The sequence below is a fragment of the Habropoda laboriosa genome, unplaced genomic scaffold (genome assembly GCF_001263275.1).
Source record: "Habropoda laboriosa isolate 0110345459 unplaced genomic scaffold, ASM126327v1 scaffold65, whole genome shotgun sequence".
Taxonomy (NCBI): Eukaryota; Metazoa; Arthropoda; class Insecta; order Hymenoptera; family Apidae; genus Habropoda; species Habropoda laboriosa.
This window is the reverse complement of record NW_017100254.1, coordinates 1,231,730-1,245,319: the sequence shown is the minus strand read 5'-3', so window position 1 is coordinate 1,245,319 and position 13,590 is coordinate 1,231,730. Positions and strand designations below refer to the sequence as shown.

Here is a 13,590-nt window from a genome sequence, read left to right as displayed (position 1 = left end):
ATATATATATACATAAATACATAATATCACAGTTTCTATCATGACTCCATTGTAACTGTGATTTTATGTATAGGTTATGTAGATTTTAAATAATGAAATCTTAACTTTAAACTACCATTTTCTCGTGAAATTTTGAACGATACGTTCTGAATGGTTTAATATAGAGAAAAGGAGAGCCAAGCGATGGCATGAATGTCGTGCAGTCTCCTTGTCGGATGGAACACGTGAACCCTTTCGCTTTCTCTCGACTTTTAAGGAAGCGAACGGACACTGACTTTGTACGTGATTAGAAAGGCCAATACATCTTCGAGATAGAGAAAAGAAGACGAGTTACCCCGTTTAACACTTGGAAACCAGACACGTGTGCTTCGGGAAGCGACACGATAAAGACAGGAAAGAAAAAAAAAGATAAAAAAGAGGAGAATAAGAAAGAAATTTATTGGATTGGGCAGGATCCAATCGCGATCATACACTCAAGACGAAGAAGAAAAAAGATTTGACAAGACGGAGGATTGAGGTTAACTCCTGCTGACGCGTGTATAGTATTTATTCATCCGAAAAAGGAAACAAAAAAAAACACGTCGAATCGATTCGTTCTTTCTTATGGTATTTATAATAATTTCCAATGGCGGATCCATTCGCAAGATCCATTCCTGCGTATGTAGATAATCGTTCCGTTGGTCGTTTACGCCCCCATGAACCGGTTTTTCCAATGAGAAGTCACGTACTGGACGAAAAGAATGCCCTGAAAACGGTTTATGGAGAGAAAGTGGCTCTAGTGTAATGTCATATTTTTTGCAAATATCGACGTAGCTGTACTTGAACAATTGTACATAATAGATATATAACAGTAACTGTATGATTACAATGATGATGATGATGATGATGATGAAGATTGATGATTCTGTAACAAAAAAAAAAAGAAAAAAAAGCAAGAAATCGTAGCCTAAGGAAACTGATAAGCAATCCCTCTCTCAATGTTAGGTGCATGTCGATGTCTAACAAGTTTTTAATATCACAGCAATGGAAAATGGAAAAGTTTGAATGTAGCAATCTCTTTGTAAGTATTAACATTTAAAAGAAGAAAGAAAGAAAAAACGTGGAAGGAGTTTGAAGAGGTGTTCTTCCCCGTTATTATTACGGTTACATTCATAATCCTGCGCAAGTCCGTAGTTCTGCTTGTATGTTCGAACTTGAGCAATCTCTTTTTTTCTTTCCAAAGCAGCGTATTAAGCGAGCAATTTCAATTAGAAGATTAGTTGGTTCCTCGTCTCGTAGCGCGTAGATGATATTCAGCATCGTGTTAAAAAGACAACATTATAAGGATCAAGAATGAGCCCCGTAGTGTATAGAGGCTCGTGAAAGAAGAGGACAACCTGGTTGCCTTACATACTGCCACAACTTATTATCAGGAGATGAGAAGCTGACTAACAACCTTAAAGGTTAGGTGATACAGAACTTTCGAAGGCTGCAAAATTACATTTGGAGAAAAGTGGATAACTTGTATATATATATACATTATAATTAGCGATCGCAATACCAAGTAATAACAACTAGAAAAAAAAGAAATATGCATTAATTTTCATTTTCAACGTGACTAATCAGTGGAGTTTAATAAATACACTGTACATTATTTACAATTCGTTTCGGGACTTTGGGAGTTTCTTTATAATTAATCATCGCAAAATGCATTTAACGATTCCTTTGTATAAACCTCTAAATTTATTTTCATAGTTCTTTGATAACGATCTTGGAATTAAAGTGACTCTACCCCGTTTTGCACTGCTATTAATAAGTACTAACCTAACCTTCAGCTGCTATAGAATACACTCTACGAGCGACAGCTTATTTTTTTCTGAGCGAATAACTTCAAAAGGAGACACTTACTTACCACTCTTCAGATAAAATAATAGTCTTATTATAGGGCAGCTAAGGTTTTTCCTACATTTTATCTCCTAATATAGACTCTGGCTGCTATAAACAATTTCTCAATTTTAAATGCCTATTACTCTCTAGGTAAAAAAAGAGAAACAGGCTGTAACGAACACATAGGTTCTAACTAATTGTAAAATTGAAAGATAGTTATTAGCGTTATTAAGACAGGAGTAAACAGTCTTATTAAGGATGTATAATGGTCCTTTGCAGCTGAAGGAAAGCAACCAAGAGACAACATGAGCACAACTGAAATTAGTTGGCAGTGTTCATCCTAACTTGTACATAGGCTCCCATGGATCCGTAACAAGTCCGTAGTCTTCAGTGTTATTAATTCTAGTCTTTCTCATCAAGAGAGTTCTTCGGTTTACGCTGTAATGCTTGTGAAATAGATAGAGAGAGAGAGAGAGAAATAGAGAGAGAGAGAGAGAGAGAGAGAGAGAGGAAAAACGATTCCAGTAGACTTTTTGTCAGGAAAACCTTTGATGTAGCTCTTAAGGGTGTGGTTACAATAAAAGAGTGTGAGATGAATCTAACATAACCTTAAGGATCGCGTCAATTTGCGTGATGATGAAGTAAAAATCGCTCGTTCGGATTCCCCGGAACAAAAATCAACTTAACGGAAATTCTTCTGTGATAATCTTCTTACGAATGAAAATAAGAAAAGACTGATTAGGAAGACCATCATCTAAGTCGCCGTGTTTACAGGGAAGTTCTTACGAGAAAATCAATCTTCGTAGATGCTCTCACGAACTTATCCATTGCCTATGATAAAATTCGTATGTGTGGTACACTTCGCAATTTTTTTTGTTTGCTCTTTCTTTGGAAAGGACGAAAATGTCCATCAGCTACTAACGGTTTTTGGACGAGGACGATGAGAACATGAGCTTTTTCGATCAGTAACGGAGTCATACATCGGTGTTTTCCAAACTCGTTTCCATATGTACAGTTCCCCTACGCCTCACAACAGTTTCAAGCAGTTACACTTGGTTCTATGACAGTTTTCTCACAAGATCTCATACACAGTGAACGGAAGATTCGATTAGTTTCGATTTAACGTTTAGCAGAATTTAGTCGGTACCAAAGTAGAGTTACATATAAGTTTCATTGTAATCTTTTTATAGAAAAAAAAAAAAAAAATAGCAGTTTGGGAATCACGAGTACAAGAAAAGCAAAAGGTGATCATATACAACATCGAAGCAATACAACGTTGTGAAACATAATTAACACGAATTATTAACGCGAATCTTATCTACGGTGACTAGATTTGATTCAATTTGACGCGATCTTCGATAAAAAAAAAAAAGAAAAAAAAATATGGCGACACGCGGAAAACTGTTTCAATAAACTTTTAACGCATTCGATGAAAAATTTGATGAGAAAGTAAATAACTACGTTATTAATTAAGAAGGTAACAATCGCTCCCCGTACGAAAGTATCGCCTCCTTTGTTAATTTAACGAACGCTGTATGCACATTGTGTTAATAAAGAACTATGAGTCTGAAATGTGTAAATCTAATCAGCCTTATTGTTGTAAAATATAACAACGTAATGTCCGACAAAGCAAACTTGAAACTTCTGACGTCATCTCCTGATTAAATATACGGAAAATATGGAGTCAGGTCATCTCTACTACTCTTGGGTCTTACCACAGACGAAATATAGGCACAGACGAGGTACTGCATAGACCTTGCATCTTATGGGACTTCTTATCCGGGGCTCTGGGGCCGAAAAGATCCTTACCATTTTCGTGTCTCTACCAACGTTATAGATTCAGCATAGAATAAGATTACAAGCACAGACGACGTACAGGCAGGAGCGACGTACAGGATAGACCTTGCACGTTATGGAACATTTTGTCCGGGGCTTTGGGGCCGAGAAGACTCTTACCATTTTCATGTTGCTACCAACGTTACTGGTTCAGTATAGAATAAGATTACAACATTAGTAATGGTGTTAGTAATGGTAACTATGATATTACAAATAAAAAAGTAATGTAATTGTTTATTAGTAATTGATTCATCATATGCGCGTTCTACTGCTGTCAAAAGATCGTGAACACGATGCAATATATGCATTTAAGTATCTTTATATGCAAATTTAATAAGAGGACTTTTTACATCTGTCGATTTTACCATCTTTGATGGTTGGATTGTATGTAATTTCTAAACTCACCGCTTTATATTGGAGAGGGCATAACAAAAACTCCGATTTTTTACACGATCGGTATTTCAGAACGTTGGACCCAAAAATACATTAGGTGCAAGGTCTATCCTGTACGTCGTTTGTGGTTTTCTATTTTTTTATCAACGTACTACATTATCGACAACTGATAACCGCTGCACCGCAACGTCCTCTCAAGCGGCGGTAATATAAAACCGAAGAATAGTGGGAATGTCCTGACTATTTTCCGCTTACTTGGTCATGCGATAATATCAGAAGCCTAAAGATTACAAAACAATAACATAAATAACTATTCGGAGGAAATTATATCTTACGAAAAAAGCAGACAATTTATCATTTTACTAAATTATCTGTATATTTAGTAATTTTTAATAATTTCTTATACACCCTTGAGTTTCTTATAGAGTTGTACTTCTGTCGCAACACGGTGCAGAGACGTACTATCCGACTGTCCAACAAACCTAAAGTGAAGCCTCTGACGTCACAGCCTAGCAAAATGGAGGCAAAATAGACGGTTCAGGTCATCCCCACTACTCTTGGGCCTTACACTGCAGACGCTTGAGGGGAGGTTGCGTTGTAAGTAAATGGTTTAGACAAACGAATTTCAGTCAACTGTCGATAATGTAACACGCTGATAAAAGAACGGAAAACTAAAAATTATTTGGTCCCCTTGTCCTCGTTCCCACTCGGAATAATTTTGAAAAAATACCATTGGATTGCTTGAATTTTAACCTGTACAATAAGCTTATCGAAATAATAGACAAATTTTGGGAACATGGGATAAAAAAATTAAGTTTACCATGATGCACGTCGTTTGGCGTCGCGCAGGCATCTATTCCCCTGTTTATGGTGTCTGCGTGACGTAAACTTAATTTTTTTTCGAGCGCTTGAAAATATCATTCCGGTCAATTATCGACTGCTCATCTGTTTACCGACTGCTCGAACGAGACCCGATCGTCATCTATTGTTCATAGAAGAGTAAGTGCGATAGCCTTATTCTATCCCTATTGGCTTACTAACAGCGAGCCGTCGCAAGTTCCCCTACATCTCCCACTTTTAGGCCCTGTGTGACATCAGAGGTTTCACTTTAGGTTTGTCGGACTATAGAAAAGAATATGATTTTTTAGAAGTCATTCACACCTATCCAAAGTTTATTCTCGATTTACCGAATCGCACTGATACGTCATCAAGATGGCTGAACATACACTTAACCTTAAAATTCAACGATTGCTTGTTTCTCAAACTAACTTAAATATTAATTACACATTTAGAAAAAAAAAAGAAAGGAGGTTAAAATTTAAAAATATGTTCTAAAATAATAAAAACGATTAAACAAGAGGGAAAGTTAATGTTTCCTTCGTTTGTCGCGATCGTCTCTTCGTTGTTCTCGTTCTTCTTTACGTTTTGTGGTTGTGGTAGTGGAACTGCTGGCGCGTTTAGCTTGTTTCAAGAACTGATCCAAACCGAATGGGTCCTCCTCGTCCTTCTCGAATTGTACTGGCCCAGAGCGTGCAGTTGATCTATCAGTTCCACTGAATTCTTTATCTGGGACAAATCTGAAAGCACAAAAGATATATTTTAACTAACCTTCGAGTGATTATATGATTTAAAAACTGTCAATCCAATAACTTTTCACTTCAAGTGGCACCAAATATTTGGATCAATTGACTGGGAAACCACAAATACCTGTTTGTTTTAACAAGCTTCTCTAAATCATCTCCATAAGTATCCTTGTCAATATTTTTACTAGGTCGGTATATGTGTGAACCAATAGAGTTAGAATCTTTCCAGGGCTTATCATAAACATTATATTCGTCATCATGTCCGTAACCACTGTCCATTCCTTTACTGGTATTGAACAATCGTTGGTCGAATTGTGCTTCTCCGGAGTTAGGAATACTTTTCGCTGGTAAACCAAGTGCGATCTGTTCACTGATATCACGTTCACGTTCACGTTGCAGTCTGGAACGTTTATCAGGTGCAGCACGTGCCAAATTCCTCTCTCGTGCACGATCCTTGTGTCGTTCTTGCCTAAGTTGGTCCCTTTCACGTGACTCCTCCGATTTTTCTGTAACAAATTAAAAACATAATACTATTAGGGACGTCGTATAGAACCTATTCTAAATATGTCAAAATAATTGAAGTTATGGATGATAATGAACATGGAATGTGTATACGAACCCATTGCGGCTGACTTCAAACCAGCACGTTCTTCTCTGGCTTTCTGTGCAAGTTGTCTCAGATGGTCCTCCTTCTTCTCTTTCTCTTTTTGTGCTAACTTCTTTTCGAGCTGTGCTCGCATTTCTACCGCTTCACGAGCCTTTCTATCCGCGATATACAGAGCTTCAGCCAATTTGGCAAAGTTTTCGTTTATGTGAACTTGCTGCAATCCACGGCCATCTGCAGCTAGACGCTTATCCAGCGGAATTGTGTATCCCTTTGCGTTTTTCCAATTACTGATACATGGTGGTATTTTCCACTCCTTTTGTTCTTTCACTGTAACCTTCCTTGTAGGCGAGTGCATAACTGGTGCTGGGGGCGAAGGAGGACCTCGTGGTATTTTCTTATTAATTCTGAAATTAAAGGGCACTACATTATTCACAATATAATAAATAAGTCTCTACTCATAATTCATTTGATGCATTTATGGAAAATCAACATCATCATAAGACTCACTTGAATTTTGGTGGTTCTAAGGGATCTATTTGAGCTTCTACCATTCTTATAACCCTTTGCTTAGCCCCTGAATTAAAAGATTGTCCTTGTTGCGACGGCGTGTATCGAATATACTGAGCTGGTGCTTGCTTCTCTGCACATCTGACTGGCATAGCTGCAGCTATCTTTGATCTTGTTATTTTTTCCAGAGCTTTCTTAGTTTTCTCTGTAAGCTCATCGATCTCATCAGTAGGTGGACGTTGCAAAGTTGGATCTTCCTCACTTGTGATTTCTGAGGGTAATAAGTCACTCAGTTTGCTATAAACAATCTGTAAAAGAACATGCAATAAGCCTAAGTAAACCAATACTTTTACATAATAAAATTCATTAAATTACCTTATCCTTAGAGTGGCCTTGTCTAGCAATAACATCATATTTTACTTTTCCATGAGCATCCAGCTGAACTGCCAGAGTATTGCTGGTAGTTTCCTTTCCTTTCATCCCCATTCCAAGCGGATACTGCGCCACATGTATTTCTGGGAATGCTCCACCATCTCCAAAATCCTATAAATTTTACAAGAATCTCTAAACACTTATAGAAGCAATTTAAGACCAGAAATGTGAAAGCAATTAATAATTATTTATGCTTATGTGTACTATGGATAAATAACTGATATGAAATCACTTACCTCTGGATTTCTTGGTACCCATCCTTTACGTTGCCCATATGGTGGAGCAGTGACAACTGCTTTAACCAGGGCTGATACAGGCCTCTGTCGTAATTTTTGTTCACGTGCTTCATCTTCTCTGTCCCACACCACCTGCGATGGTGCAAATATGAGAAACAATCATAAACATTAAAATTAATAAATTAATGGCAGAAATTGATATACACAGTTACATCGTTCGTTTTGTTTAACAAGTACGCGTCATGTTCTATCGAAGTACACTAAAATTCATCACGTGAAAACTGTTATTATTTCACATACTGTATCAACTAGCATACAAATTTTATAATACACAACTTTATGTGTAACTGGAAATTAATTAATTTTTAAATAATTACTACAACAGCTAACCTTGTCAGCGACATTTTATTAATCGCGAAACGCAGTGATACCACCAACTACGAGAGAACATTTATACACTTGCCATACAACGAAAATAGGCGTGAATGTGATTATAGTGCATTCACAGTAAAAAAAACATTCCCTAGAGCTACTCTCAATAAAATATCCCCATATAAAATAAAGTCAAGCTCTTTACAAATAATGTTCTGAAAAATATGTTCATTTTTGAAGTCTGGAAGTAATTTCTCAACCATGTTCAAACGTTCTATCATAAGAGTATAATGTCATAGGAAGTATTGTAACATAGAATTAGTATATTTAAAAAAAACTTTATTTAAGCATTATAAATCGATCTAGTCACAGCCACCTTAGGAGGAAATACAAAAAAGACTTCTATAAATTACTTTTATTTAATTGCTAACATTTTGTACATTCCTCATGCTGGTCGATCATCGCATAAATTCTCGATAGAACATCGCCACATATACCTTCCACTTTAATGTTCGCAAAATCGTCTGCTCTGGTTTTGCCAATATTCAATATTGCTATCGGTTTTCCAGCATGATTAGCTTGCACTGCTATTCGATAGCCAGAAAATGTGGTCAATGTACTACCTACAATCAGTAGAGAATCTGAATGTTCAACATTATACTTTACACTCTCTACAACCTGCCTTGGTACATTGTCCCCAAAAAAAATAATGTCTGGCTTGAGAATACCACCACAATTTTCACAGGGTGGAACTTTAAATCCTTCCACTTGTTCCTGCATTAAAATGTTTTATTTAAATTTAAGCTTCTTAAGTTATATCGGGTTGTTTTAAATTATTTGAAATATTAGTTACTTGTGATATATCCACATCTCCATCAGGTCTTATCGTCACTTGACTAGTTGCAATCATACTTGAATTCATCTTATCAAGAATATCTTGCAAATGATATCTGCATATCCTTTCATCACAATTAAGACACATCACTTTAAATGCTGTTCCATGCAATTCTATTACTCTTCTACTACCTGCTTTTGTATGCAAATTATCCACATTTTGGGTAATAATGCATTTCACTTTGTTTGCATCTTCTAATTTTTTTATGTACAACTATATGAATAACTTGTACAAAGAAAAACTACAACCTTGGCCAACCTACATAATTTCTAGCCCAGTATCTCTTTCTGATGGCATCACTACTACAAAAGTCCTTATAAAGGACTGGTTTACGATTACTTCTTGCATAAAGTCCAACACCTTCTGATCTATAATCAGGAATACCACTTTCTGTAGAAATTCCTGCTCCTGTTAATATACACATGTTATTATGCCTTTCAATAAAATCTTTTAACTTTAATAAGTCTGAATTTTTTATAGGTTTACTATTTGGAACAAATGTAAAATTTGATGAATATGTTCGACCTGTAAATAATTTAACGGATAACAATAATTAGTAACATTTTTATAGTACTATAAATTAATACATGAAATACTGAAACACGAGCAACTCACATAATAAAGCTTCAATTTTATTTACAAATTTACACCTTGTCACATAAATAACGTTCATCTTAAAAATCATCTATATTTATAAGTTACAATAAAATATCTAATATTATACAGTTAAAAAAATTTACAATTTTATTTAAGGTTAATTCTACCTTTCGTCATCTCATTTTCGATCGATGACAGTGTTCTTATAAAGTAATCTTTTGACGTTAAAATAATTACCAAAATCACGTGTGCACGTTACCCTATGACACATAACTGTACATTATTAGATCGCGCTTTTTAAAAATCCGTTATTAAATCATAATTACTTAAACACATTATCGTTATAACAGAATATAATCTGTTATAAACAAATACTGTAAATTATAAAAAACTTCTTTATATAAATCTCTTAGTACAATTAAATTCTTAAGTATGATCTTAAAGATTGTTCTAGATCAATGAAAGACTAAATGTATTAGCATAATCTATAACATATCCAGCATAAGTCAACCAAATATTCGCTTAAGTTTAAAAGTATTTTCGATACCAATTTTTCAATTAATTTTCAAGAGAATTTTTAATTTTTCATAAAAAATTTTGCAATTTTTAGAAGTAGTAAAAAAAATCCCTAGATCAGTGGATCTGAACGTCGCCCACTCGACATTCTGTATCATTCAGACTAGTTGAGGCCATTGCTGGAGGTAAACGTTTTGAGAGAATACCTTTGTGACCTATTACGAACTGTGATTATTGTATTGCGAAATGGCTGCAATCCATTTGTTAAACCCCAAAGCTGAATTTGCCAGGGCCGCTCAGGCATTAGCCGTAAATATATCAGCTGCGAAAGGAATTGAAGATGTAATGAAAACGAATCTTGGACCGAAAGGCACCATGAAGATGTATGTATATTTATTCTCACGTGTAGACTAGAAGCATTTTGTTTCATTTGTCGAATGAATAAAAAAAGTTTGGATAAAATATACGAAACTATGAAAATCATTTTATATTCACTATTTCATTTAACAATTATTTGCATTTTGTATCATACAATTTGGTTGTTAGAATATTATCCTTATTAGGTAAGGTTGATATTTCCGCGGAGTACCGGTAACGTGACATGAACTATAATCGAAAATTCTCGATTACTATACTAGATCCTCTGCTTTCATAATTTAATAGTTACAAAGGTTCACTCACTTTAAATGTCATTAGGAATACTAATTAAACTATGCGTAATTATATGATCATTATTATTAATTTTTAAAGGTTGGTATCTGGAGCAGGTGACATAAAAATTACAAAAGATGGAAATGTACTGTTACATGAAATGCAAATTCAACATCCAACAGCATCTTTAATTGCTAGAGCATCCACTGCTCAGGATGATATCACTGGAGATGGCACTACCAGTACTGTAATTGTCATTGGAGAGCTTCTGAAACAGGCTGATATTTATATTTCTGAGGGTCTTCATCCTAGAGTGCTCACAGAAGGTTTTGAACTGGCCAGAGTTAAAACTTTGGAAGTATTAGATTCCTTGAAGATCTCAATTGAACCCACAAAAGACAACTTATTAAATATTGCTAGAACATCACTTAGAACTAAAGTTCATCCTTCTATAGCTGACAAACTGGCTGAAATCTGTGTGGATGCAGTTTTAGCCATCAGACAGAAGGATCAGGACATTGATCTGCACATGGTTGAAATGATGGAAATGCAGCATAGAACTGCGGCAGATACCAATTTAGTTCGTGGTATTGTAACTGATCATGGATCCAGACATCCAGATATGCCCAAGAGAGTAGAGAATGCTTACATACTGACTTGCAATGTCAGTTTGGAATATGAAAAGAGTGAGGTAACTGAGTTAAATAAGAACAATTAATCGTCTGTATATACTGTTTAAGTAATAAAATTTTATTGAATTTAGGTGAACAGTGGATTCTTCTATAAAACAGCGGTAGAACGTGAGAAGCTTGTAGCAGCAGAGCGCGAATTCATTGATAATCGCGTGAAGAAAATAATCGAACTGAAAAAGAAATTATGCGACGGAACGGATAAATCATTTGTCATCATAAATCAAAAGGGCATTGATCCGCCATCCCTGGACATGCTCGCCAATGAAAACATTTTGGCTTTGCGCAGAGCAAAACGTAGAAATATGGAGCGTTTAGCGCTGGCCTGTGGTGGAATAGCCATGAATTCCTTTGATGATTTGAAAGAAGAACACTTAGGATGGGCTGGACTCGTATATGAACACGTATTGGTAAATGTTCTTGAAATATTGTAGTATTTAAATCTCTACTTTTTACGATAAAAGACACACACACACACACACGTGTTATACTGTACTTTATTATAGGGAGAGACAAAATACACGTTCATAGAAGAATGCAAGAAACCAAATTCCGTAACGATTCTATTGAAGGTAAAATTGCATATAAATTAAACTTTCGAATAAAATTCATTCTTTTCTTTAAACATGAACAATTTTTAGGGGCCAAACAAATACACTGTGGAACAATTAAAAGATGCTGTGAGAGATGGCTTGAGAGCTATCAAAAATGCTATCGATGATCATGCTGTTATTCCTGGCGCTGGTGCTTTCGAGGTAGCTGCTAGTAAACAGCTTCAACAGTATAAGGAGAAAGTAAAAGGGAAACAACGTTTGGGTGTACAAGCTTACGCGGAAGCTTTACTCATCGTTCCCAAAACTCTCGGTACATAAAATGTTTCAAACTAGCTGTCCTTCGTTTTCATAATTATTTTTGTTCATACATGTTTTAATATCATTCTTTTTATTTACCTAGCTGTAAATAGTGGATTCGATGCACAAGACACGATCGTTAAGTTATTAGAAGAAGGATCTGCGTTAGATGAAGCAGTAGGATTAGATATTTCAACAGGTGAAGCGTTGAAACCCACGGATGCTGGTATTTTTGACAATTACAATGTAAAGAAACAAATTATTAATTCGTGGTAAGTATACTTTTGTGTTTGAAGTGAAATTCATTTTTAAAATATTTTGAAATACTAACGTTTTATTTTTCAGCACAATCATTGCTAGTAATCTACTTTTGGTCGATGAAATCATGAGAGCAGGATTATCGTCTTTGAAAGGTTAAACCGCGATCGAGTGCTCCTTGGTTTTGAAGTTATTTTATCTAATTTAAATGTTACATTTGCACGATCTCTATCGAACTTTCTGCATAATTCTTAATGTTTTTATATGCTTTCAAGTATAAAAAAAATTGCACAGCATAACAAATAAAATGCTACTTTTAATTTAAAGAACTTGAACGTAATATAAACACTTGTTCTTTGTTCCTGGTCGCTAAAAGTATTTGTCAAATACATAACTTTGTACAATTAACGATTTAAATAAAAAAAGATGAAGAAAATAATCATTTGTGTAAATATTTTTTCTGAATGAAATGCGCGTAAATTTTGTATTATCATATTATGAAGAATTTGAATCAGAAATGACAATTGTTATTAGAAAAATCAAAAATATTTATGTGAAATTTTATATTACACAATATTTACAAGTTTTTTGTTGTAAATTAAACTACTTACAGGACACTCAGTCTTGTGTTTTCATACGAATCATCCTTTTATCACCTTACATTCAATGTTAAAAAGGATTAATTTAAGAGTATCGAGCGATGAACAAAAATTATGCAATAAAATGTAAATTTTATATACACGTTTACTGTGTGAGGCAATGTGTATTACACACAACATAAATATTAACACATAACAATCATGTTTATCGGTGCTTTTATAAAAATGAAATTTTAAAAAGAAACTTTCAAATGTTATAAAATAAGTATATACTTTTCTAGGTTATTCACATGAACGATATTGATATTAACACCGATAAATATTAAATTTCACGTGTTAATATTTAATTCATTAATTTTTCATACACATTCTTACAAAATGGTTGTTCTCATGACGTACGTTTGCTTTTGTCATATAATCATTCCTGAGTTGACACAAGTAGTATTTCTTCGAAATAATTTAATAAATGTTTCGAATTACAGAAACATGAAAATTGTCCACCGTTAAGGATAAGTACTCACTTAAAAGTAATATTATTACATGTCACTGTTTAAAATAAGGGCGTACTTATGATTAAGAGATTTCACATATTCCAAAATAAATAATTTCAATATGTATCTTCTCGAGTCATCGAAGTAATGAATATCGCTACAGTTACTATTTACAATTTTCATGCTACAATACTGCATTTTGATTTTTAGA

At 34.6% G+C, this 13,590-nt stretch overlaps 3 protein-coding genes across 3 annotated transcripts; 1 reads left to right on the top strand and 2 right to left on the bottom strand.

Moving 5' to 3' along the window:
* Positions 1-5,461: 5,461 nt before the first annotated feature.
* LOC108572389 (puff-specific protein Bx42) lies at positions 5,462-7,607 on the bottom strand (the record flags this gene model as incomplete). Its single annotated transcript, XM_017934623.1, has 6 exons — positions 5,462-5,672; positions 5,803-6,184; positions 6,298-6,689; positions 6,793-7,100; positions 7,168-7,335; positions 7,461-7,607. Coding segments are annotated over 6 exons (1,608 nt in total), but the record flags the coding sequence as incomplete, so codon positions are not given.
* Positions 7,608-8,258: 651 nt separating this feature from the next.
* LOC108572218 (NAD-dependent protein deacylase Sirt4-like) lies at positions 8,259-9,412 on the bottom strand. Its single transcript, XM_017934416.1, is given in 4 exon segments — positions 8,259-8,606; positions 8,686-8,937; positions 8,939-9,252; positions 9,343-9,412. Coding segments are annotated over 4 exon segments (984 nt in total).
* Positions 9,413-10,086: 674 nt separating this feature from the next.
* LOC108572480 (T-complex protein 1 subunit zeta) lies at positions 10,087-12,578 on the top strand. The gene is made up of 7 exons (XM_017934723.1): positions 10,087-10,223; positions 10,591-11,182; positions 11,255-11,590; positions 11,687-11,752; positions 11,822-12,044; positions 12,135-12,303; positions 12,377-12,578. Exons 1-7 carry the CDS (start codon positions 10,087-10,089, stop codon positions 12,447-12,449), a joined length of 1,596 nt encoding a protein of 531 aa, XP_017790212.1. The 3' UTR covers positions 12,450-12,578.
* The last annotated feature ends 1,012 nt before the right edge of the window (positions 12,579-13,590 follow it).